At 42.6% G+C, this 27,599-nt stretch overlaps 1 protein-coding gene across 3 annotated transcripts; it reads right to left on the bottom strand.

The window, feature by feature from the left end:
- Window positions 1-74: 74 nt before the first annotated feature.
- Window positions 75-27,214, bottom strand: LOC118370133 (ATP-binding cassette sub-family B member 6-like). 3 transcript variants are annotated; one of them, XM_035754951.2, is made up of 20 exons: window positions 27,023-27,214; window positions 25,431-25,958; window positions 23,663-23,806; window positions 20,671-20,860; window positions 20,336-20,428; window positions 18,699-18,891; window positions 17,845-17,966; window positions 17,480-17,589; window positions 17,179-17,244; window positions 14,087-14,212; window positions 13,437-13,513; window positions 13,136-13,199; window positions 12,408-12,493; window positions 9,052-9,109; window positions 8,785-8,889; window positions 8,336-8,510; window positions 7,851-7,963; window positions 2,928-3,022; window positions 2,573-2,641; window positions 75-2,298 (listed from the first exon to the last, which is right to left on the bottom strand). In XM_035754951.2, the coding sequence occupies exons 2-20, from the start codon at window positions 25,944-25,946 to the stop codon at window positions 2,139-2,141; spliced, it is 2,562 nt and encodes an 853-aa protein (XP_035610844.1). In that variant the 5' UTR covers window positions 25,947-25,958; window positions 27,023-27,214; the 3' UTR covers window positions 75-2,138. The 3 variants fall into 3 exon arrangements, 2 of the variants coding, with proteins under 2 accessions (XP_035610844.1, XP_052355011.1); XR_008095432.1 differs by lacking the exon at window positions 75-2,298 and adding an exon at window positions 7,264-7,348 and having other exon boundaries at window positions 2,587-2,641; window positions 2,928-6,711; XM_052499051.1 differs by lacking the exons at window positions 75-2,298; window positions 2,573-2,641 and adding an exon at window positions 7,264-7,348.
- Window positions 27,215-27,599: the final 385 nt, after the last annotated feature.

Raw genomic sequence — 27,599 nt, 5'->3', positions numbered from 1 at the left:
CAAAATGTTTAATAATATAAAGCTATCAATATGGTAAATTAGCAAAAACAGAGCCCACTTTGTCATTATACATCTTTAATTATACCATTTATTAACATATATACAAAGAAAAAACAAACCATTGATGTATTTGACTTCCAGGCATGGACAGATGCCACACCCACACACATTGTCACTCTTCCAAAGGCAAAGATCACACTACAGACAAACTATGCCCCCAAATCACATTTCAAAAAAGTTTGACATTGTGTCAAAGCAGTTAATATCTTTACACACCTTTCTGGAAGGCACAAATGGAACGGCATCAAACACATGTATTTGATACCATTCCACCTATCCGCTCCAGCCATTGCCACAAGCACGTTCTCCCCAATGAAGGTGCCACCAACCTCCTGTGGTGTCAATGTCACTCATGTCACAGATAACATTTCAAATTCATGGTGCATTAGTGTAAATCATTTGACTGCACCAGTTTGCGCACATTGTACACCTACAAATGATTGACTGCTGTAGTGGAGCAATTATTTGGTAGCAGAACAACTCTAGCTCTTTGGTATTACTTCTGCAGTCACAAATGCTCAAATGCATTTGGGATTCATCCATTTATTTCACAGTCTGCAATAACTTTTCATGATGTAAAGTCTGCTGTGCACTATATGGATGGTAAGTATGTCCGTTTTCACGTCCCCTTGATTAATGCAGACAGTTTCCAATTCAACCCCAAACCCGTAACCCTAGGAGACTTAACATAGATTTAAAGTCCCCATTCTCTCTCAAATAAACTAAAGTTCAGCTAAATGGCTAGATCTTCCCTTATGGGCATTTTTAAAAGCAATTAAACAGAATTTGACAATGAATAAATGGAGTGTGATTATTATCAACAGATACTGACAAACTCCACACTGCCTTGGGAATTATATTTACAAATTCAAACAGATTAATTTCTTCCATTAAAATAAAGATACACTTGAAAGTAGTTCTGTACTCAAAACGGGTAGCAGCATACAGGCTTGAGGATTGGGTTCATTCATAGGTAAAGGTTTGATTTTCCGCTACTAATTTAGTCAATTCTATCGATTCTGTTCCCTTTAATATACTGCCAGTAGTTCTTATTGATCACCATTGGTGACAATTCAAAGTTTTACATGTATCAGTCAACACCTAGACTGTACTGTACATGACAATGCCCAAGTCTAATTGGAGTAAAATTGATGCAGTTCTAAAAATCTCATTTACAATGAACCTGTTCAATAAGATCTGCTGTGAATACAACAAATTCACTTCACAACCCCTAAACATTAGTCAACCATTTAAAGTCTCGTGAGACTGTGCCAAACTGCCGATACCTGCACTTAAGGTATTCGTCTACTTTGGACTTGCTGCGGCTTCTGTGGACGGCTGCAATCAAACGACTTCAGACAGCAAGAAGACGGATTATACTGAATCAGTCGGCACTAATCACTCATGCACAGACGCACATAACATAACTGGCACAGTAGTGTTTTTCAACAGACTGTGGGATGAGACAACAGCCACGGATCATTTGGAGAAATCAGGTGTTTACATCGTTCAAATTTTGGAAGGGGAGGGAACATTTGGCTTCTAAACGTGCCCGTAATTTGCAGAAAGTGTGTGGGGGGGGGGGGCGGACTACAGCACTGCTTCCGCTGCTCATTCTAGTGTCTTTTCTGACACGTCTCTCCTCAGAACTTTGTCAAGCATCTGACTCAATTTAAATGTAGATGTTTTTTACATTGGATATTAATTACGCACGAAACGACATTTAAAAAATATTGCAATAAGGAGGGGCTACCTGGACTTGTCCAATAAGAAACAAAACGTTATTTTATTTTTTTAAATTCTGTTAATGAACCTAATGAACACGATCCTGAATACACTTAAAAACAACTGGCCTGAGGCATTCACGGTACAAACATTTTGATTGAATGATCAAACATAAAATACCCAATAAATATGTGCTTAAAACTTTACTCATAACATAATTAACCTCGGTGGACGGATACCCTAAAAAATACAAAACAGCCTTTTGAGGTATCTAATCTTCGCCCTGCGTCCCCCTCTTTGTCCTCCTCTGTCTCCTCACAATGTCTACATATTCTTGACCTCTCACTCAAGACTCAGTGGCTCCTGTGGCCTGCAGTGACTGATGTGGGCTGTAGTTTCTCAGACTTCCTGTCTTTGGCTTCGGTGTCAGAGGCTGAGTCAGAGTCCTGTGCCTGTTGCTGCTTCATCCACATGTCACAGTACAACCCTTCCTTAGCTAGCAGCTCATCATGCCTGGGAGAAAGAAAGTAGAGAATATATAGTTACAATGGGGACACACAATCACCATTACCATCATCAAGTACAATGTCAAGATGTTCCCACTATATGTTGTTGAGAATAGAACTATAGTGTGAGAAGCATCCAACACTGGCCTGTCCCATTCTTGGCATTTACATACATTCTTTAGATGTTTGTTTCTTGAAGAGCATAAAACAATATTTTGATTGGAATAGGCTTGTGGAGTGTGCAGCAATCGAACAAACACTCTTTCAACCATTCAACTCACCGTCCTCGCTCTGCTATCTGACCGTCACTTAGTACAAGAATCTGGTTGGCACCGATGATGGTCGACAACCTGAAGACAGACAATTCAGAATCTGACTACAGACCGGACAGATCCAAACCATACAAACTCAGCATTAGAGAGGGGGGGGTCCTAATCACAGGAGGTTGTTGGCACCTTAATTGAGGAGGATAGGCTTGTGGTAATGGCTGGAGTAGAATCTAGCACATCATGACGCAATTCCATTCGCTCCGTTCTAGCCATTATTATGAGCCGTCCTCCCCTCAGCCTCCACTGATCATACTGTATAGGTTCCCTCTATACATGCATCTTCTTCCAACTGAGAGCCATCGCATACCTGTGAGCCACGACGATGGTGGTCCGATTGGAGCACACTTTGGTGAGCGACGCCTGAATGTTGCGCTCCGTCTGTGTGTCGAGAGCAGATGTGGCCTGTGCAGAGGGAAAACTTTACGAGATAAGTAACATATTCGAGTTCGGTGAACTCGTATTAATCCACTGTAACACAATACGAAAGGGGATCAGTGGTGTGGGGGCAAACATTGTCCCTCTTCAAATATGTGAAGAATGCATCTTTGCTTCATCTCGTTCTTGAAGAAATATCTGATCTGACATGGCTGGACTGGTGAAAGCTAAGTGATAGAGCCAATGTGTTCGTTCACCTAGGGTTGCACATTTTGGGGAATATTCAGAGGTGGAAACTTTCCGTGGGAAAATATGGGAATAAACACAAATATATGCAAAGTAATATTAATACTATTTAAATGTAGATGTTTTTTGAATTGGATATATTTACCATATCATATGGCGACAGAAACATAAACCTTTTACCTTGTCATAAGTAGACATAATTGCAAAATGATTAAATCCTTCCAATAGAAATAAAAAAATACAATTTAGTTAAGAATTGAACTTTAATTAAATGAGTTTACTCTTCACATGGGATGATTTCAATGAATAATAAAAGAAAGGGAATACTGAATGATCCCCAATTATCCATTGCATCTCCCAAAAACGTTTAACATATTGTTGAAGTCGGAGGTTTACATACACCTTAGCCAAGTACATTTAAAATAGGTTGTTCACAATTCCTGACATTCAATCCCAGTAAAAATTCAGTCTTATGTCAGTTAGGATCACCACTTCATTTTAAGAATGTGAAATGTCAGAATAATATTTTTTTTCAGCTTTTATTTCTTTCATCACATTCCCAGTGGGTCAGAAGTTTACATACACTCAATTAGTATTTGGTAGCATTGCCTTTAAATTGTTTAGCTTGGGTCAAACGTTTCAGGGAGCCTTCCACAAGCTGGGTGAACTTTGGCCCATTCCTCCTGACAGAGCTGGTGAAACGGAGTCCGGTTTGTAGGCCTTCTTGCTCGCACACGCTTTTTCAGTTCTGCCCACAAATGTTCCATACGATTGAGGTCAGGGCTTTGTGATGGCCACTCCAATACCTTGACATTGTTGTCCATAAGCCACTTTGCCACAACTTTGGAAGTATGCTTGGGGTCACTGTCCATTTGGAAGACCCATTTGCGACCAAGCTTTAACTTCCTGACTGATGTCTTGAGATGTTGCTTCAATATATCCACATACGTTTCCTCCCTCATGATGCCATCTATTTTGAGTAGTGCACCAGTCCCTCCTGCAGCAAAGCACTGCCACATCATGATGCTGCCACCCCCGTGCTTCACGGTTGGGATGGTGTTCTTCGGCTTGCAAGCCTCCCCCTTTTCCCTCCAAACATAACGATGGTCATTATGGCCAAACAGTTCTATTTTTGTTTCATCAAACCAGAGGACATCTCTCCAAAAAGTACAATCTTTGTCCCCATGTAAAGTTGCAAACCGTAGTCAGGCTTTTTTTATGGGGGTTTTGGAGCAGTGGTTCTTCCTTGCTGAGCGGCCTTTCAGGTTATGTTGATATAGGACTTGTTTTACTGTGGATATAGATAATTTTATACCCGTTTCCTCCTGCATCTTCACAAGGTCATTTGCTGTTGTTCTGGGATTAATTTGCACTTTTCGCGCCAAAGTACATTCATCACTAGGAGACAAAACGCGTGTACTATTGTTTGTACAAATGAACGTGGTACCTTCAGGTGTGAGGAAATTTCTCCCAAGAATGAACCAGACTTCTGGAGGTCTACATTTTTTTCCTGAGGTATTGGCTCATTTCTTTAGATTTTCCCATAATGTCAAGCAAAACGGCACTGAGTTTGAAGATAGGCCTTGAAATACATCCACAGGTACACCTCCAATTGACTCAAATGATGTCAATTAGCCTATCAGAAGCTTCTAAAGCCATGACATCATTTTCTGGAATGTTCCAAGCTGTTTAAAGGCACCATCAACTTAGTGTATGTAAACTTCTGACCCACTGGAATTGCGACACAATAAACTATAAGTGAAATAATCTGTCTAAACAATTGTTGGAAAAATTACTTGTGTCATGCACAAAGTAGATGTCCTAACCGTTGCATGTTGCGTGCTTTGGTGTGTGTTCCCAAACAAGGACCAGTTGCGCTCTTAGGAGGCTGATGATGGTGGGATTTGGAGGATGATGGAGGCAGGGGAAAGAGCCCAAGATCCACAATGTCCCTTCCACCAGATGGCTGATGAGATATGTTGGCACGATATGTTGGCATCTCCACCCCAAAGCTCTTGCTTGGAAGTGTACTCGCCAGATTGCCAAGATCCTTGCCCTCATCCAGGCCAAGGTAGCGAGACACGGTAGTGATGACACCATAAGCCTTGTTGATCTCTGCGCCAGACAGGATGCTCTTGCCAACATACTTGGGGTCCAACATGTACGCTGCGGCGTGTATGGGCTTCAGGCAGAAGTCTTCATGGTTTTTGATGTATTTCAGAACTGCAGTTTCATCTGCTTGGGCAACAGTGTAGTGGGCAGGGCAGTCCGTATTTCTTCTCTTACATCTGCAAGCAGAGTCTGAACATCAGACAGGATAGCATTTTCTCCCTCAATCTGTGCAATGGCTACTGCTATAGGTTTCAGGATTTTCAGGCTGTTCACCCCTCTCTCCCAAAATACATAATCCAGGAGGATCCTCTCTATGGGGCTGTCCATATCGGCAGACTGTGATATGGCCATTTCTTGGAGAGACTCCTTCCTATCCAGGAGACTGTCAAACATGATGACAACACCACCCCAATGGGTGTTGCTGGGCAGCTTCAATGTGGTGCTCTTATTCTTCTCACTTTGCTTGGTGAGGTAGTTTGCTGCTATAACTTGATGACCCTTTACATACCTAACCATTTCCTTGGCTCTCTTGTAGAGTGTATCCATTGTTTTCAGTGCCATTGTGTCCTTGAGGAGCAGATTCAATGCATGAGTAGCACAGCCAATGGGTGTGATGTGAGAGTAGGACTCCTCCACTTTAGACCAAGCAGCCTTCATGTTCGCAGCATTGTCTGTCACCAGTGCAAATACCTTCTGTGGTCCAAGGTCATTGATGACTGCCTTCAGCTCATCTGCAATGTAGAGACCGGTGTGTCTGTTGTCCCTTGTGTCTGTGCTCTTGTAGACTACTGGTTAAGGGGTGAAGATGATGTAGTTAATAATTCCTTGCCCATGAACATTCAACCACCCATCAGAGATGATTACAATACAGTCTGCTTTCTCTATGATTTGCTTGACCTTCACTTGAACTCTGCATCCAGCAAATGAGTAGATAAAGCATGTCTGGTTGGAGGGGTGTACGCTGGGCGAAGAATATTCAGAAATCTCTTCCAATACACATTGCCTGTAACCATCAGAGGTGAACCAGTTGCATACACAGCTCGAGCAAGACATTCATCAGCATTTCTCTGACTACGTAACCTCTGATTCCAGGAGGACCATGATCTGTTGCTATCGATAAGGTGTCTGATTCATCATTTTCACATCAAATAGAAGTAGAGGGACTTTTGTCAGAGGCTGCTTGTTGTGAGCGCTGAGGGAACTTTATGCACTTGGCCAGATGATTCTGCATCTTTGTTGCATTCTTCACATATGATTTGGCACAGTATTTGCAAATGTACACAGCTTTTCCTTCTACATTAGCTGCAGTGAAATGTCTCCACACATCAGATAGTGCCCATGGCATTTTCCTGTAAAGACTAGAAAAAATATGAGTAAAAAAAATAAAAAATACAATTCCATGTACAGATAAATAGTTAAGCAGTTAGATTAAAAAACTCCTTTGTAAGATATATATTTTTTTAATTAAACATGTTTGGGAACAGGTGAATTAACACTCCTCAGATAGCAGGCTCAAGCATTTAACATTTACATTTAAGTCATTTAGCAGACGCTCTTATCCAGAGCGACTTACAAATCAAGCAAGCTAAAACCCACATGGTAGCAAAAGCTAACTAGCAGATATTGTTAACTTAGAAATGATTTAAACACGTGGTCCTTCTGTGGCTCAGTTGGTAGAGCATGGCGCTTGCAACGCCAGGGTAGTGGGTTCGATTCCCGGGACCACCCATACGTAGAATGTATGCACACATGACTGTAAGTCGCTTTGGATAAAAGCGTCAGCTAAATGGCATATATTATTATTATATTATAACACACTTTGCTGTAGGCTACTATTTACTAGTTAACAAAAAATCATGTATGTCATATAAAATATATTCACCCCACCCAGTATTGTAATCAAAACTTACCAGAAAGCATGTAGTCCTTGGCTTAGACAGTGTAGTAGTGTGGACTCAATAGCATCTCATTAGTGTGCAAGATCTTGAGAATCATCTGCACATGTGATGGAAGAGTGAACTGTACATGTGATGGAAGAATGCACTGTGCATGCAGAGAGTTGCAATTGCATTGAATTGGGGATAATTTAACCAAAATATGCCACAATACCTAGAGTTGCCTTATGTGTATCCCACAAAAAAGGTTCACTGTTATAAGCTAACTTTTATTAATGAATTTAAGCAAAATTCCCATGGAAAAATTCCAGATATTTACCAGAAAGTTTATTACCCTTTGCAACCCTTTGTTCACCTATCAATTTGTGAAAGCTCAGCGATAACTTCAAGGAGAGGAGGGAGGAAGTGTGTGTTTTTTAATTATTTCAATGCTCCGGGGTGAAGTTTCACCTTGGTAAATATCTAGGACCAGCTTCCCCTACACAATCCTAAACCTAACCAAAAATAGAAGAAAAAAATGCAACTGACCCAAGATCATCTTCACCCTATACCTATCTGAACAGAGTCATTGAGCCTCATGTTGGACCTTCCTGAAAGTTTACCTCATCCAGCAGGATGATCTGAGGGGCCTTGAGGATGGTGCGGGCGATAGCCACCCTCTGCTTCTCCCCCCCGCTCAGCTTCAGACCCCTCTCGCCCACCTGGGTGTCGTATCCTGGGTAGGGGGACAGACAGAGACGACACAGACACAAACGTCACTCACCTCATACAGTAACAATGACAGCCCGACAGCTACTGTGTGAACTCCGCAAATCTCCCCACTTGTTTGAGGAGATTTAGATGTCAAAATGCTTCGGCAAATTCGGTTGGCAAATACAAAACACCTACACAAACCCTTAAAACAACAATATTGAAACCCATAAGCCACTTTCAGGTTAACTACAAATATAAATATAATTTCCAGGCACAGATTAAGCCTAGTCCTGGACTCAATAGGGAATCTCCATTGAAATCATTTTTTTAGTCTTGGACAAGGCTTAAATTGGTGTCCGGGAAACCATCGAAAGAGACCGGTTTATTTCCGTACCTTCTGGGAACGTCTGGATCTTCTCGTGAATGTCCGCGGCGATCGCCGCCTCCTCCACTTCGTGGTCGCTGGCAAAGATGCGTCCGTAGCGGATGTTGTTGCGGATGTTGTCGTTGAAGAGGACCGTGTCCTGGGGCACCACGCCAATGTGGGCACGCAGAGACACCTGTTTCACCTGCACCCAGATACCAAGAGGCTCAGAATACACTATATTAATACAAGGTCAAGTTCACTAGGTTACGCAAAAAAAAACGTTTTCAAACATCCAGATAATAATGTTTTTTTCTTAATTTGGTGCCTAATGAACACGACCCAGGTGTATCATATTAACAATACTGTATAACTGAAATAGAAGACAAATGTGTAACAAACCTAATGTTATATACAGCATGTACTAACAAGGCAGTATGTCTGGGAACTATTCTCTTGCAACTGGGCAAATTACTCACCTTAGAGATGTCCTGGCCATCGATGCGGATGCATCCTCCCTGGACGTCGTAGAAACGGAAGAGCAAGCGAAGGATGGTGCTCTTACCACACCCTGACTGGCCAACCTAGGGATGTCAACAAACACACAAACTGTTGAGAAGCAAGAAACATCTGTACTACACATGGTCCGGACATAAACCATCACATGACTGACAGAGAGAAATCAAACACTGCTCAAGTGTGCGGAATATCTGGGTAATGATCGGAAGCTCGGAATCCAATCTTACCAATGCAACAGTCTGGCCTGGCTGCACAGTAAATGATACATCCTTAAGGATCTCCTTCCTTAAAAAAACACACACACACAGAAGCACAAAATATACAAATGTTATTTGTCACATGCTTACTTTCAAGTCCTTGACACTTATTTTTTCTAAAAACTGCACCGTTGGTTAAGTAAAAAAATAGATAAGTAAAAAATACAAGTAACAAATAATTAAACAGCAGCAGTAAAATAACAATAGCGAGGCTATATAAAAGGGGTACCGGTACAGAGTCAATGTGCGGGGACACTGGTTATTTGAGGTAATATGTACATGTAGGTAGAATTAAATCGATGGCTGGAGTCTGACAATTCTTAGGGCCTTCCTCTGACACCGTCTGGTATACTGGGCCGTACGCACTACCCTCCGTAGTGCCTTGCGGTCGGAGGCCGAGCAGTTGCCATATGCGGTGATGCAACCAGTCAGGATGCTCTCCATGGTGCAGCTGTAGAACTGAGGATCTGAGGACCCATGCCAAATCTTTTCAGTCTCCTGAGGGTGAATAGGCTTTGTCATGCCCTCTTCACAACTGTCTCTGTGTGTTTGGACCATGATAGTTTGTTGGTGATGTGAACACCAAGGAACTTGAAGCTCTCAACCTGTTCCACTACAGCCCCGTCGATGAGAATGGGGGCGTGCTCGGTCCTCCTTTTCCTGTAGTCCACAATCATCTCCTTTTGTCTTGATCACGTTGAGGGAGAGGTTGTTATCCTGGCACCACACAGCCAAGTCTCTGACCTCCTCCCTATAGGCTGTCTCATCGTTGTCGGTGATCAAGCCTACCACTGTTGTGTCATTGGCAAACTTAAATGACGGTGTTGAAGTCGTGCCTGGCCATGCAGTCATGAGTGAACAGGGAGTACAGGATGGGACTGAGCACGCACCGCACCCTTGAGGGGACCCCGTGTTGAGGATCAGTGTGGCGGATGTGTTGTTACCTACCCTTACCACCTGGGGGCAGCCGGTCAGGAAGTCCAGGATCCAGTTGCTGAGGGAGGTGTTGAGTCCCAGGGTCCTTAGCCTAGTGATGATCTTTGAGGGCACTATGGTGTTGAACGCTGAACTGTAGTCAATGAATAGCATTCTCACATAGGTGTTCCTTTTCGTCCAGGTGGGAAATGGCAGTGTGGAGCGCAATAGAGATTGCATCATCTGTGGATCTGTTGGGGCGGTATGCAAAGTGGAGTGGGTCTAGGGTTTCTGGGATAATGGTGTTGATGTGAGCCATGACCAGCCTTTCAAAGCACTTCATGGCTACCGACGTGAGTGCTACGGGTTGGTAGTAATTTAGGCAGGTTACCTTAGTATTCTTGGGCACAGGCACTATGGTGATCTTCTTGAAACATGTTGGTATTACAGACTCAGTCAGGGACAGGTTGAAAATGTCAGTGAAGACACTAGCCAGCGCATGCTTGGAGTACACGTCCTGGTAATCTTTTTTGGCCCTGCGGCCTTGTGAATGTTGACCTCTTTAAAGGTCTTACTCACATTGGCTATGGAGAGCGTGATCACAGTTGTCCAGAACAGCTGATGCTCTCATGCATGTTTCAGTGTTACTTGCCTCGAAGAGCGCATAGAAGTTATTTAGCTCGTCTGGTAGGCTTGTGTCACTGGGCAGCTCGCAGCTGTGCTCCCCTTTGTAGTCTGTAATAGTTTGCAAGCACTGCCACATCCGACAAGCCTCGTAACCAGTGTAGTACATACGGTTCAATCTTCGTCCTGTATTGACGCTTTGCCTGTTTGATGGTTTGTCGGAGGGAATCACGGGATTTCTTATAAGGCAACAATCGCTTCCGGGTTAGAGTCCCGCACCTTGAAAGCGGCGGCTCTACCCTTTAGATGTAATCCATGGCTTCTGGTTGAGGTATGTACGTACAGTCACTGTGGGGACGACATCATCAATGCACTTATTGATGAACCCAGTGACTGATGTGGTGTACTGCCATCGGAAGTATCCCAAAACATATTCCAGTCTGTGCTAGCAAAACAGTCATGTAGCTTAGCATCTGCTTCATCTGAGCACTTTTTTTATTGACCGAGTCACTGGTGCTTTAGTGTTTGCTTGTCAGCAGGAATCAGAAGGATATAATTATGGTCAGATTTGCTAAATGGAGGGCGGGGGAGCGCTTTGTACACGTCTCTGTGTGTGGAGTAAAGGTGGTCAGAGGGAAAAACCCTCTGGTTGCACATTTAACATGCTGGTAGAAATGAGGTAAAACGGATTTAAGTTTCCATGCGCCGCCCCTGGATGAGTATTTTCCTGTCTGCTTATGGCCAGCTCATTGAGTGTTGTCTTGGTGCCAGCATCGGTTTGTGGTGGTAAATAGACAGCAAGAAAAATATAGATGACCACATTATTTACCAAGAGAGTTTAACAGCTTATCATGAGATACTCTACCTCAGGAGAGCAAAACCTTGAGACTTCCTTAGATTTCATGCACCAGCTGTTGTTTAAAAATATACATAGACAAAATATGCACCAGCTGTTGTTTAAAAATATACATAGACAAAATAAATAAAATAAATAAATAAATCGTAAAACCCGCTAGCTGTATGTCATTCATGTCATCGTTCAGCCACGACTTGGTGAAACATAAGATATTACAGTTTAAATATATTTTTTAATCCCCTTTTTCTCCCCAATTTCGTAGTATCCAATTGTTACTGTCTTGTCTCATCGCTACAACTCCTGTACGGGCTCGGGAGAGACGAAGGTCGAGAGCCATGCGTCCTCCGAAACACAACCCAACCAAACTGCTTCTTAACACCAACCCGGAAGCCAGCCGCACCACTGTGTCGGAGGAAACACCATACACCTAGGGACCTGGTCAGTGCGCACGGCGCCCGGCCCGCCACAGGAGTCGCTCGGGCATGATGAGACCCGGCCAAACTCTCCCTAACCCGGACGACGCTAGGCCAATTGTGCTACGCCCCATGGACCTCCCGGTCGCGGCCCGCTGCGACAGAGCCTGGGCTCGAACCCAGAGTCTCTGGTGGCACAGCTAGCACTGCCTTAGACCACTGCGCCACCCGGGAGGCCGATATTACAGTTTTTCATGTCCCATTGGTACGATAAATGTGCTCGTAGTTTGTCTATTTTTTTTGTTGTTGGCTCATAGGACCGATTGTAAAGCTAGATTACCCACTCACCGTCGGATCCTTACAAGGCACCCAGACCTACGTCCCCATTCAAAGGAGAAAGCTGGAACTACCACAACTATGATTATTCATCAAACTGTTTCTGAATCAGTCTCTGTGTATAGCCTACACATCAGTCCAAACGAGACCTGAATATACATTTTTTAAATCTTAGGACTTACCCGTCAGTGTAGTTAAAGTATACATTCTCAAACTCCACTTTTCCCAGTTTATAGAGAAGGTTCCCTGCGTTCACCGCATCCTTCACCTGAAGAGAAATCAAGATAAAGCACATAAAAACTACAAAAAAAATACATTTCCCATAATGAAATGCAAAGATTAGATTCTGACATAGGGAGAATCTCGATTGGTTTTGCTTGCCTCCTGCCTCCTCTCTTCTACCCTCGCCTCATTTGAAAAACGTTGAAAGTAATCAAAGAGGTGGCGAGGAGAAGGAACATGGAAACAAATAAGCTTTTCATGAAATGAGACTCTTTCTCCACTCATGCAAAATGATGCGTACAGAAAAAATAAATGTGTAAAGTGATTAAAAACTAAATATTCTAGTGGTGCAAGACATTTTATAGATAAAAGGATACGTAGTGCATTGTTTTTAAATGTGTACATGCTCTTCTCCTCCGACAAAACAAAAGCTGATTCAAAGGGATTTCAAAACACCTCCATGCTACCTGCCAGGAGGACACTATTCTGCATCCTCTGTCGAAGTAGGTAATCGAGGATGGGAGAAGACTACCTACTTACGAATTGGCACTTCTCGATCACTTATCGGTTGCCTGTCACAGAGGACGGAGGAGTGGAGGAGAGGACAGGCTTTTCCAATTGAGAATCTCCCATACACACCAAAGCTCAAAGACTAAAGCTGGTCATTGATAACCAATTTCAAAATTACCTCCTCTTCCTCTGTAAAGAGCTTAAACATGCTCTCCATGTCGATAAAGGAGCTCTGGATCATTCTGTGGAGGATGAGGACGTATGTATTATAAAGAGCACCTGTTGTGTAAACAATGCCTTTCATCGATCTGTGTCAATAGTCTGGCTTAATTTGCTTGTGTCTTTCTTGATCCAGTAAGACATGTGGAAGCAATATGGTGGAAACTTATCCAGTCCATTTAGCTGTAAGTGATAGGCTTAAGAGACTAGGGAAGGATGACAGGAAGTAGAATTGAAACCCAGCCCATAACACCTCTCACCTGTAGTAGGTTCCAAACCAGTTGAGAGGGGTGTAGAGCTGGATGATGTAGGTGCCAAAGAGGACAAAGTCTCCAACCTGGCGATAGAGTGCATTAGCCTGGTTAAACCAGACTGAACACTTGGCTCACTATTGTTTCACTTCATTCAGTTTGGTTTAACCAGGCTAAAGTTCACAGCAGCTGACTTGAATGTATACTTCATACACCACATGTATTACTGAGAAAAACATGCAATACCACAACACTGTGTCAAAGGGAAGTTCTTTAGCACATGTTCAAACATGCATACAGTAGCAAGGCTGCATGGCCTTGTAGTGATGCAATGTCTGTAGTTGCTGGAACCGTGCTGATATGTGCTGATACGGACAATGTGAAAAGAGCCAGGGCAGTTTGTTTTCGGTCGGCTCGATAGTGTGAAAAGGGTATTAGAATGAGTATCTAGGCCTTTAACAGGGAACGTCAGTATTTCACAACTTCATGTTAAATTGTTTCTCACCCGGAAAGTGGTTATTTAACAAAAACCAAACATGGATTATAGATTACAGTCCTGGCTCATAGACTATTGTCAAGGTGAGGAACCATCTAACATAACATAATTGATAAAATACTAAACTTTCCCTTTAAGCTAGCAAGGGCTCCGAGCTCAGTACCTTAAACTTGCCCTCCTGGACAAAGTAGGCACACAGCAGTGACCCGGCCAATAGGCCTGAACCGATGATCAAGTTCTGTGTCTGGTTCAGGAAGGCCAGAGAGGCTTGTGTCTTCCATTCTGAGATCTAGGACGGGAGGGGACAGACAGACAGACAAACAGGCCATACATGTAACATTACAATCAAAAGAGTTATAGTCTGGTCCCAGATCTGTTTGTGCTGTCTGTTTGCACTGCTGAACAGACCTAGAACCAGGAAAATAGAGATACAAAAGCTAAAGCAATGTCTGCTGGTTGCAGTTCTAAAATCCTAGAACATCATTAATGATGGAAAGCTCTATTTAACTATGCTTCTGAGGTGGTCAAACACATTTCATATATATCTATTCATCATGTTACTGGTCACTGTTACATGAATATATTATCATTTCCATAAGTATTTAAATATATCTGCTACCAGTCACTTTTTAGCCCTGTTTACATCTACAATGGCTTTTTCATTATTGTGTTACAGTCTGAATTTAAAATGGATTCAATTTGATTTTTTGTCACTGGCCTACACACTATACCCCATAATGTGGAATGATAATTTTACAAATTAATTAAACATGAAAAGCTGAAATGTCTTGCGTCAATAAGTATTTAACCCCTTTGTTATGGCAAGTCTAAATAAGTTAAGGAGTAAAAATGTGCTTAAAGTCACATTAGTTGCATGGACCCACTCTGTGTGCAATACGTGTTAAACATGATTTTTGAACAACTACCTCATCTCTGTACCCCACACATGCAATTATCTGTAAGGTCCCTCAGTCAAGCAGTGAATTTCAAACACAGATTCGACCACAAGAACCAGGGAAATTCTCCAATTTTGTGAGGCATTGGAAAATTGGTAGATAAAAAAACCCCCGCAAACATCCCTTTGAGCATGGTGAAGTTATTAGCTACACTATGGATGGTGTATCAATACACCAAGTCACTACAAAAATACAGGCATCCTTCCTAACTCAGTTGCCGGAGAGGAAGGAAACCCCTCAGGGATTTCACCATGAAGCCAATGGTGACTTTAAAACAGTTGGCTGTGATAGAAGAAATCTGAGGATGGACAACATTGTAGTTACTCCACAACACTAACCTAATTGACAGAGTGAAAAGAAGGAAGCCTGAACAGAATACAAATATTCTAAAACATGCATCCTGTTTCCAACAAGGCACTGAAGTAATAATGCAAGACATGTTATCAGAGCAATTACCTGAGTACTGTAACTCTCCATAGAGAGATTTTTTCAGAATGTTTTTTATTTTTTATTTTTTTTATTTTTTTTTTTACAGAAGGGAACTAAGCACAGGCAAAATCATTGAGGAAAACCTGGATTAGTCTGCCTTCCACCAGACACTGGGGAGATGAATTTACCTTTCAGCAGGACAATAACCTAAAACACAAAGTCAAATCTACACTGAAGTTGCTTACCAAGAAGACAGTACATGTTCCTGAGTTGGCTGAGTTAAAGTTTTGACTTAAATCTACTTTAAAATCTAAGGCAAGACCTGAAAATGGTTGTCTAGCAATGATCAACAACCAATTTGACTGAGCCAAAATCATTTTTATAAGAATAAAAAAGGGCAAATGATGCACGAGACCTACCCAGAAAGACCCTTAGCTGTAATCACTGCCAAAAGTGCTCCTACAAAGTATTGACTCCTGAGTGTAAATATTCACATACATTTTATATTTCTGTATTTAATTTGAAATACATTTGAAAAGATGTCTCAAGACACATTTCCCCTCTGTCATTTTTTTCACTCTGCCAAGGGGTACTGTGTGGAGATGGGTGACAATTTGTTTTATTTCATAAATTTTGAATTCAGACTTAAAACCAGATGTGGAATAAGTCAAGGGGTATGAATACTTTCTGAAGGCACTGTGCATCCATCCCACTGTCACACCTGACACTCTTGCACACACACACACACACACACCACACACACACGCTTCTGCCATCCTGTTTACTAATATTATTATTTATCCTGATACCAGTCACTTTCTCCTAATCACTGCCTACATGTGAACATCTACTTCATATACTCCAGTATCCCTGAACATTGTAAATGTACTCTGTATACAGATTCCACTCTTACTTCTGCTGTTATTATAAAACATTTTCTTATCGGTTATACTTTGTTGATATTGAATACTGCACTGCTGGGTAAAGGCATGCAAATAAACACAATGAGTCCCACCATTATGAAGGTGTGATTTAGGACTTTAATTTCTAACACATTTTATAGATTGTGTGTTTGAGATACAGACTTCTGGGTTGTAACAGTGGATTTGTCTATTTCTTCTGCATCCATAGTCTGTGATTAACGGGGTTTGAGGCGGTATTTGTGAGACAAGGGTGGATCTCGAAGGGGGCCAGGGCAGGGTTTTTTAAACAAAAACATCTGTAGAGTCCGAATGGTTTGGAGTTACAAACTATTAAAAGACATACAGTATAGGAAAGGCTAAGACTCCCACAAACACTCACAGGCCACACGAGTCGTTAGAAGGTAAGGGGTTCTTCTACATAGAAGATCATAGGAAATCCCAGGACAAAGTGTCTACAATACTGTAATAAGCGTACATAGTTGCTGTAACAAACTCCACACAGTTGTCACTGACTGGTTGGATATTAATTTCCCAATGAACAACTTCTGTACTTACAGTGGTCATATAAATACATTTTTATCAGGTTTTTGCTTTGGCTAACCTTATTTTTTTATTCTTGACATTTGTCAATAAAACTCATTAATGCAACTGTTTATGTCTAATTGTTTTGTGTAGCCCTGGTTGTCCTACTTTTAGCCCTGGTTGTCCTGATAACATTTTTTTTTTTAAATGTTTACTTTGTGAAGCAAAATATAAAAGGCTGGACAGATAAATGAAAGTCATATGAATGAAAAGCCGATTTTTGCTGGGGACTTGGGACTGTGCATGTGACAAATAAAATGTGGAACTGGAATTGACCTTAATAACCTAAGCAAACGCTCTGGTGTAACTTTACACATATCTATATTTTCAACTCTTCAGAGTTTTACATCTATAGCCTGGATTACCTGATACTTCAGAATAGCGTCCTCAAAACGGTTCACCTCGTAATTCTCTGCGTTGTAGTACTTCACCTGTTAGATAAACATTACAATCACAGCCATGAAGCAACTCTGAAGCTGCAAAAAATGGAATATGTTTGAGGGAATATTCATGTGTCCATTTGGCATCAAAACAGACAAACTGGGAGGGACTACCTGGACTTTTTACGTTTTCCATTCAATAATGTTTTTAAACATTTTCTGTTGCGTGCCCTAATGAACACAATCAAACTATTGAGGTTAAAGGTCAATGAGACCATCTCGGTACCGTCTCAAAGTTGAGCAGGGAGTCCACCGCCTTTGACTTTGCGTTGTTGTCCTGGGTGTTCATGTCTCGCCTGTACTTGGTCCTCCATTCCGTGATGATGATGGTAAGAGCTGAAGAGATATATTGATGGACCATTATGAAATACTACATTGGTATTACCAGACCTCAGTCAAATGCATATGTAAAATAGTTTCAAGTAGGTGTGATTGATTCAGCTTGGAGTCGATTTAATTGACACTTTTGGGACTATTCCATTGGTGCAGGTCAAGCCATTTGAAAGTATTTCACATATTTGACTCAGATCGGATGATTGTTCCTTTATAGAAATAACTAAGTTAGCTCCGGAAAGGAGGCCTTGTACTCACTGAGGTAGAGGAACATACAGACGAACACAATGAGTCCGAACCAGGCGTTGAAGTAGGTGATGAAGTAGATGATGGAGATGACGATATCTGCGATGGTGGGGAAGATGCTGAATACAATGTAGCTGTGGGGAGAAAGAGCGGGAGAGGCCAGGTTTACCTCTGAATTAACACACAGACTGTCCAGAGGTCAGGATGACACTAAAAGACTGAGACGTACTACAGGGAGATCAAAGTTGGGTCACAAAATCACACTGGTTGGTAGTGATGGAAGAAATGGAATGTTGACTCAATTTTAAGGTGGAAAGGAGAACAGATTAATCTCTCTTTTTGACAATTGAGTAAACCCCTGAGGAAGTCTCTCAAAGCTTTGAGGATCAGGTAATCACACCAAGATCAAACCAAGATGTGAGCCGCCACTGCTAAATTGTTGCCGCCGTTCCAAAAAATATGTAAAATATATATATATATATATAAATAACAGTGCCTTCAGAGAGTATTCATACCCCTTGACTTATTCCACATTTTGATGCGTTACAGCCTGAATTCAAAATGGATTAAATAAGAGTTTTTGTTCTCACCCATCTAAAAACACACACAAAATACCCCATAATGACAAAGTTACAAAAAATTATATTTTTGCTCATTTACAGAAAATGAAATACAGAAATCTTATTTACATACATGCAACCATTTAAAAGATTTTACTGAGTTAAAGTTCATAAGGAAAATAAGTTCAATAGGCCAAGACTGGGAATACAGATATGCATCTGTTGGTCACAGGTACCTTAAAACAAAATGTAGACATGTGGACCGGAAAACCACGCACACACACAATTTATTATTAGGAGACCCACCTGAGCAGGCTGTTGATGGAGGAGGTGCCACGGTCAATGCTTCGCAGGACGTCCCCGGTGCGTCGCCCCAGGTGCCAGCGCAGAGACAGTGAGTGTAAGTGGCTGAACAGACGCACCTGCACCACCCGGTTGGTGTACTGCTGCACGCGGATCCACAGGAAGGAGCGCAGGTTACTGACGAAGCCGGACGCACCTAGGGAGAGAGTGAGGTACAGGAAAGTGAAGAGAGGGAGAGGGCAGGGGGGTACGAGTGGGGTTGGGGAGAAGGAGAAAGGGGAGAGGAGATATAGAGAGTGAGGGAACAAGAGAGATAATTAAAATAACAGTACTCAAGGAATGAATGGGTGTAGCAGAGAAATACAAAATGGTGGCACCAGAAAATATATATTTTAATTGATTGATATATAGGCTATATTAGGCTTTTATGAATTATAGCTACTTTTGTAGCACATGTTGTGCCTTAGAAACTAATATGTAACACTGTAAATACATTAGTTTATTATAAAAGCTAAAACGTTGATACTTTGAAACGTCATTGAAATTACAGTAATTTGTGGAATATTAGGCTTCAACATTGTGTAAAAGCACAATTTTCCTACTGAGAGAAAAGGGTGTAATTGCAGACAGCAATTAGGGCTGTTTTCTTTCATATACAGGTGTTTCTCAATATCAAGTTACACCCATTGATGCTCGCCATTGGTCCGTGGCCTTTTCTTTCACGTCGGGGACAACAGTAGTTGACAACTGTAGCATTGTAGCCTAACCCTTTTCCTAACTTTAACCTTCTCCCAACCTGCCACGCTATTTCACCTAATCTGCCATGCCAATTCTCCTAACCTGCCACGCTAATTCACCTAACCTGCCACGCTAATTATCCTAACCTGCTATGTAAACAAATCATGTGTTGAGAAACCAACCATCGCATAACACCAGAATTGCCAAACGACAATATCAAGGAATGACAACATCAGGAAACACCCCGAATTGTGGTCTGCTATTACACCATATTGTTTGAGATGCATAAGATAAAACATTTTACACGGGCTCTTTAAAAAGTCAGGTTTGTGATAATGACAGGCAAGATCTCTCTCATTCATTCATTGCTATATTCATTGATCTCCTGAAGAAGCGATTCCTTTTCCTTTCTTTCTGTGCCCCCAAATGTTTGGATATACTCGTCAAGTTACCAGGTTGTTAGCTAGCTAGCCAATGCAGTAGCATGACTGAACAAAGTGTCAACAAATGGTTTGCGAATAGTTTTCGAACGGCCCACAACATGGTTTATGAATGTAAAATGTGGCCCCAGCTATCCGCTATAGGAAGATAAAAATGTTGCGGCGGTAATACGGGTCAGATCTTTTGACCTGGGCGAGAAGCAAGCCGAGAAGCAAGGCGAGAAGCAAGCCGAGAAGCAAGCCGCTTTCGCTGTAGTAATGGTGCAACAATGGCGCTAACGAATCCGCACCAGCTTGTTTCTCTAAGGCACTCGGAAACAACGGTAAACAACGGTATCATTACAACGATTATCTGGGAGATTTTTTTCATACTCGCACAGTGCTCCCAAAACAAAACCTAGCCGCAAAGCAAAGCAAAATATTATTGACCAAATTGGTCGCACTTTATAGCCCTGCACTCACCTGCCCCTCCACCTTGCAGGAACTTGAGCAAGACGTAGACACACACAGTGGTGGCAAAGGTCTTCCAGCTGCTTCCATCAGTCAGCTCATTCACTGTGACAGAAAAGAGGGTTGACAATCCCAGGTCATCTTTTCTGCAGTTTTTCTGGGTAGATTATCATGTCAGCCTCAATGATATCACAAAATACTTCTGAGAATGTGCAGTGCAGCACCAATAAAGACAACCTGCAACGCAACCAATAAGGTTGTGACGGCAACAAGTAGGAATTTAAAAAGGCATCCAGATAAAAGCTGGATAAAGGGGAGATGTTACGAAACGAGGGATGCTCTCTCACCAATGTTCTTGTAGTAGATGGGCACAAAGACATTGATGACCCTCTCCAGACCCAGCAGGCACAGGCAGAGGAGCACCAGGCCCTGTAACAGCATGCTGCCTCTGGGCCACATGTAGGGCACCAGCAGACGCACCTTCTGCCCAAAGTCATGCCAGGTAGACTGGGATTCCTCTGCCCCATCCAACAGGAGCTGGGGTACAGATAGAGATATTAGGGGTTATTATGAACTTAATAAATACAGACAGGGACAATAAACAACAACAAAAAGGGTTGTGGCCGGGGACTTTAATGCAGGCAAACTTAAATCGGTTTGACCTAATTTCTACCAGCATGTCACCTGTGCAACCAGAAAGAAAAAAATACTTCTATCCTCCCTATTCCTGCATACAAGCAAAAACTAAAGCAGGAAGTACCCATGACTTGCTCAATACTGAAGTGGTCAGATGAAGCGGATGCTAAGCTACAGGACTGTTTTGTTAGCGCAGACAGGAATAGGTTCCGGGATTCATCCAATGGCATTGAGGAATATACCACCTCAGTCATCGGCTTCATCAATAAGGACATAGATGATGTCGTCCCCACAGTGACCGTACGTACATTTCCCAACCAGAAGCCATGGAGCTGCTATTTTCAAGGAGCGGGACACTAATCCAGACGCTTATATAAGAAATCCTGATATGCCCTCAGACGAACCATCAAACAGGCAAAGCGTCAATACAGGATTAAGATAGAATCCTACTACACCGGCTTCTTACGCTCATCGGATGTGGCAGTGCTTGTAACCTTACTACGGATTACAAAAGGAAAACCCATCCGTGAGCTGCCCATTGATGCGAGCCTACCATACAGGCTAAATGCCTTTTATGCTCGCTTCGAGGCAAGCAACACTGAAGCATGCAGGAGAGCACCAGCTGTTCCGGATGACTGCGTAATCACGCTCTCCGTAGCCGATGTGGGCAAGAGCTTTAAACAGGTCAACATTCACAAGGCCGCGGCCCCAGACAGATTACCAGGAAGTGTACTCAGAGCATGTGTGAACTAACTGGCAAGTGTCTTCATGGCCAAGCATGACTCCAACACCATCATTAAGTTTGATGTAGACACAACAGTGGTAGACCTGATCACTGACGAGACAGCCTATAGGAAGGTCAGAGACCTGGCAGTGTGGTGCCAGGACAACAACCTCTCCCTCAACGTGAGCAAGACAAAGGAGCTGATCTTGGACTACAGGAAAAGGAGGGGCGAACACGCCCCCATTCACATTGACGTGGCTGTGGTGGAGCGGGTCTAGAGATTCAAGTTCCTTGGTGTCCACATCACCAACAAACTATCGTGGTCCAAACACACCAAGACAGTTGCGAAGAATGCATGACAACACCTATTCCTCCTCAGGAGGCTGAAAAGATTGGTGGGTTCCCAGAACCTCAAGACGTTCTACAGCTACACCATTGAGAGCATCCTGACATCCAGAACCTCTATACCTTTCTTTACACTGCGGCTTCTCACTGTTTATTATCTATGCAGTCACTTTACCCCTACCTACAGTTGAAGTCGTAAGTTTACATACACCATAGCCAAATACATTTAAACTCAGTTTTTCACAATTCCTGACATTTAATCCCAGTACAAATTCAGTCTTATGTCAGTTAGGATCACCACTTTATTTTAAGAATGTGACATGCCAGAATAATAGTAGAGAGAATGATTTATTTCAGCTTTTATTTCTTTCAACACATTCCCACTGGGTCAGAAGTTTACATACACTCAATTAGTATTTGGTAGCACTGCCTTTAAATTGTTTAACTTGGGTCAAACGTTTCGGGTGGCCTTCCACAAGCTTCTCACAATAAGTTGGGTGAATTTTGGCCCATTCCTCCTGACAGAGCTGGTGTAACTGAGTCAGGTTTCTAGGCCTCCTTGCTCGCACACGCTTTTTCAGTCCTGCCCACAAATTTTCTGTAGGGTTGAGGTCAGGGATTTGTGAATGCCACCTTGACTTTGTTGTCCTTAAGCCAGAACTTTGGAAGTATGCTTGGGGTCATTGCTCATGTGGAAGACCCATTTGCAACCAAGCTTTAACTTCCTGACTGATGTCTTGAGATGTTGCTTCAATATATCCACATAATTTTCCTCCCTCATGATGCCATCTATTTTGTGAAGTGCACCAGTCCCTCCTACAGCAAAGTACCCCACAACATGATACTGCAACCCCCATGCTTCACGGTTGGGATGGTGTTCTTCGGCTTGCAAGCCTACCCCTTTTTCCTCCAAACATGACTATGGTCAGTATGGCCAAACAGTTCTATTTTTGATCAGACCAGAGGACATTTCTCCAAAAAGTACAATCTTTGTCCCTACGTAAAGTTGCAAACCGTAGTCTGGCTTTTTTTAATGGCGGTTTTAAAGCAGTGGCTTCTTCCTTGCTGAGTAGCCTTTCAGGTTAGTCGATATAGGACTTGTTTTTACTGTGGATATTGATACTTTTTGTACCCGTTTCCTCCAGCATCTTCACAAGGTCCTTTGCTGTTGTTCTGGGATTGATTTGCACTTGTCGCACCAAAGTACATTCATCTCTGGGAGAAAGAACGCGTCTCCTGCCTGAGCGGTATGACAGCTGCGTGGTCCCATGGTGTTTATATTTGTGTACTATTGTTCGTACAGATGAACGTGGTACCTTCAGGTGTTTGGGAAAACTTCAACTGTATCTGTACATACATATTACCTCGACTAATCTGTACCCCCGCACACCAACTCGGCACTGGTACCCCCGCACACTGACTTGGCACTGGTACCCCCTGTATATAGCCTCGTTATTGTTATTGTGTTACTTATTATTATACTTTTTTTAGTTAATTTAGTAAATATTTTCTTAACTCCATTTTCGTAAAAACTGCATTGTTGGTTAAGGGCTCGTAAGTAAGCATTTCACCGTAAAGTCTATCTATACCTGTTGTATTCGGCGCATGTGACAAATAACATTTGATTTGATTACCTGGCCAGTGCCGCCCTCCACGTCGCGTTCGTCCTCGTTGATCAGGAGCATGTACGGTCTCCGTGGTAATCCCGGGGCCTTCAGGCCCAGGAAGAAGAGTGTGCCCGTGCCGACGTAGCGCATCAACCACAGAGAAAATTCCACCTGAGGTAACGAATGAAAAATGCTAAGTCATGACTGAAGCTTTAACGGGGCAATCTGCAGCTTTGGCTTGGAGAAATGGAACCACTCAACGGATGAAAGGACCGAACATCCATGGTATCAAAATGACCGTTTTAACCATCTTTTAAGGTTATATACACTGTTGGGACTGTTAATACAACACCAAACGGTGAATGCCAGCCGTCAAAATATATATTTTTTGGAGTGTAGTATTTCTTTAAATAAGTGCTGACTGACAAGCATAACGGCATAAAACACATTTCAATACTCCATTCAACCCATACCATTTACATTTTAGTCATTTAGCAGACACTCTTATCCAGAGCGATTTACAGGAACAATTATGGTTGAATGCATTGCTCAAGGGCACATCGGCAGATTTTTCACCTAGTCTGCTCTGGGATTCGAACCAGCGATCTTCCAGTTACTGGCCCAACGCCGTTAAATGTTGGGCTACCTGCTGCCCCAACTTCAATGTGAGGCCGAGGTTCTCATTCAAAAGTAATTTACTCAGGAGTTGTTGGATCATTCAGGATTGGAGGAGAGGTGAGTCAGTGGTTACAGTCAGACTGACTATACAAAGTAAACTACTGTACACATTATGACACAAAGTAAACAGTGGACTGTGTCATATACTTTGTGGTATTACAACCCATTGGAAGAACTAAGATGGTGAATGCTTGGTAAAAAGCTAATGAAGATGTGTTCAACTAATGCATTCTGAAATCAACTGGGAGACATTAGTAGCTGAGTGGGACAACCAATGACAGACATAGGGAGGGACTAAGAAAAGGCGTGATCTGATTGGTTACAAAATGTATATTTGGGGGTGTGGCCAGAGGGAGAGGTAAGAAGAATGGCAAGATGGGGCAATGACTCAGCACTTCTAGAGTTACTCATAGCTGACTAATGATAATGGCTCTTCCCCCTTCCACTGCTGTGTCATAGTTGGAATGCCAGTTTCTATTTTAGCAGTCTTCCTGTGAGAAAATGCTTTGTTATATATATATATATTTTACAATCCCAACCGTCGTTACGAAATGGGATTCACGAAACATTAAACCTAGCCTATGTGTCTCATTTACACAGATACAGTATCACACCCTATGGGTAAACTAACTTACTTTTTAGAAAGCCCACTATTACACTTGTGTAATGGAGTGTTAAAACTCAATGTTAAGTTTAATAGCCAGTAACATTATATGCTAACGTTTTTAACAACCTCTATAAAACTAGGGAGTGAGATGGCAGTTTATCCTCACTGAGGGTTGAGCTGTGGGGTTAATTGAAAGAGGTGAAACGTTTGAAAAATGCAGACAGAAATGCAAGGAACAGATATAACACCATTTCCAACTTAACCTGACAGTTAAACATGTTTATTCAACGCAAATACATTTCTATCGGGAAGGTCCTCTAACACTACACCCTCCTGAACAGACCCCAGTGCCACGTTCAGTAGGCAAGGTTGTGAAACATTCAGATAGAAATACATTATGTAGAAAAGACGTGTCTCTGTGAGTGATACGTAGAGGGAGGAGTTACGTCAGCTCTATTGGGGACATTCTATAATGTTAAACCCTCAACAATACCACTGGTCCTCTCTCACCTGCTGCTGTGTGTTCTCCAGGCCCCACCACCAGTAGGGACTGGCCCAGGAGACGAAGGCCAGGTTCTCCGCTGAGAATGCCACAGCCCAGAAGAGCAGCAGCACCGTGCTGTGGCCACGTGTCCGGTCCCTCACCAGCACCCTCCTCCTCTCCAGCCTTAACAGGGCCACGGCCCAGGCCCAGCCCAGCATGGACAGGAGGCCGTACAGCACCACGTAGCCAGGGAGCTCCCCTCCTCCGGCCGCCCTCCAAACCAGCCCCCCCAGGAACTGCAGCAGGAGGAGCAGGGAGACTGCCAGTTGGAGGCCATAGAGGCGCGAGCGCGGAACGAACTTGGGCTCCATCTCGGTGCCGTAGCGGCGGTAGCAGACGCAGTGGAAGGTGCCGAAGAAGAAGGAGAGGGTAAGCAGGACGGTGGGCACCAAGGTGAAGTAGAAGCAGGGCGAGATGCCGCCCTCCAGCCAGGCTTCAGAGATGGAAGCGCTGGCTTCACAGTAGCTTTGCACTGCTACCATGGTGGCTGGAAGCTGGGGAGACAGGGAAGGGTAAGAGAGTATTCACTATAACAGACATATTACCACATTAAGCCTACATATAGGGCTCAGGATCATCAACCTGGTCCGCATGGATGTTAAAGAGACTTTTAAAAAAGCAGGACAGGCAAAGGAAATCATACAGTTGGCTGCATGAAATTCGTTTTTATGCAGTCAGTATTTTCACCGGATCTTATTTGTATCCTACTCTAAACGGCTATTCGTGATGGAATTCAACTCGTCTAACTTCTTCCATTCGTGACTTCAGATCGTTGCTGCTATACCCTATTTAATGTATTAGGGTTAAGAGCAGATTGAATCCCCTTGAAGTGTGTGTTGTACTTTGAAGTAAAACACAGCAAGCATCTCTTCCTCGTAAATAATCATTCAACAGACTTAATAGGCCTAAGAGATCCAGGCCAACCCTGCTATATCGGGCTGTGAACTTGACAATATGGTTAGTGCTTCAGTCATGGCCCCTAAAAGCACCCCAGCCAGTCAACTGGGGTGGGCGGTGGACTAATTCTGATTCAGTCAAGGCACTTAAAACACATCACATTTCATCAACTGATATTCATTCAAAATAACATACTAGAATTAGGTTACAGTGGTATGCCGACAACTACCTTTTTAATCATAACCCGCACAAAACTATTAACCCCTTATTACTCCATTGTTTATGCTTTTGTTGTCATATGATATTGAACTTTCTAAACAAATGCTTCAGATGTTGTTGCTCTCATGCAGTCATTTCTTGAGCACTACAGGTATTATCATGGGCATCAAGATGCATTTGCTCCGGTGGCATTGTTTAGCGTGTTTTTCTTGGTGGCCCGCTCTTTGACAGACAGAACATATTTTAAAAAATGTGACAACAAAAACAGAGCGTCAAAATAACCTTAGCGGTAGAGTTTCTCTCTAGCTACCATTTGTGAGACTTGCCTAGTTAAATAAAAATGTAATATATACATGTGTGGCGTTATCGGTCTGGCCGATCAAGATAGCTAGCTATCTACATTAGCAAGCTTAGATCTGTTGCTTTTAATTACAACACTCACATTCTCAAGACAAGCTGGTGCTGGAAAGCAATTTAGTGAATTGAAGCTCCCAACAAATAACTCGTTTTACGCAAAGAGATTTTACAAGTCAAAAATAACAACAATGGTCATCTTGTTGCATCCACTTGTAAACTGTCCTTATTCTTCTTGCGGCTTGCGTGGAGCGACGTATTCCATGACTCAGCAATCGGCATTTTCTCGCAACAGCCTGAACCGGGTCCTAGCGCCCCCTAGAACACGCATGTTCAAATATAATGTTACGCAATCTCATATATGGCCAGTAGATGACAGTATATACAAAGACATCCTACCTCACACAAAAATGCCATCTGAACGCTGGGTCTCGTCATGGCCAACAGACAGGAACAGGCCAACAGTATGCAGTCAGTCAATATACCAATATCTTAGCAACAGAAAAATAAGATGGATAAGAAAATACCTTTGATAATTCCTATCAAAAGGAGTAGAATTTTCAATGCATTACAAATCAAATTATATTTGTCAATAGCATTGTAAACAACAGGTGCAGAAAAAACAGTGAAATGTTTATTTTTCGGCCCCTCCCAACAATTAATTG

This window comes from Oncorhynchus keta, chromosome 37, assembly GCF_023373465.1.
Source record: "Oncorhynchus keta strain PuntledgeMale-10-30-2019 chromosome 37, Oket_V2, whole genome shotgun sequence".
Lineage (NCBI taxonomy): Eukaryota > Metazoa > Chordata > Actinopteri > Salmoniformes > Salmonidae > Oncorhynchus > Oncorhynchus keta.
The sequence above is the reverse complement of the archived record's forward strand: the minus strand, read 5'-3'. Positions and strand labels throughout refer to the sequence as shown.

Bases quoted from the DNA above. Each gene is read 5' to 3' on its own strand.
- LOC118370133 (XM_035754951.2), bottom strand. From the start codon at position 25,946: ATGGTAGCAGTGCAAAGCTACTGTGAAGCCAGCGCTTCCATCTCTGAA. The intron at 14,213-17,178 runs GTAATCCAGGCT...CTCCCGTCCTAG, and splicing joins ACGCTATTCTGAAGTATCAG to ATCTCAGAATGGAAGACACA. The intron at 13,200-13,436 runs GTGAGAGGTGTT...CATCCTCCACAG, and splicing joins TGGTTTGGAACCTACTACAG to AATGATCCAGAGCTCCTTTA.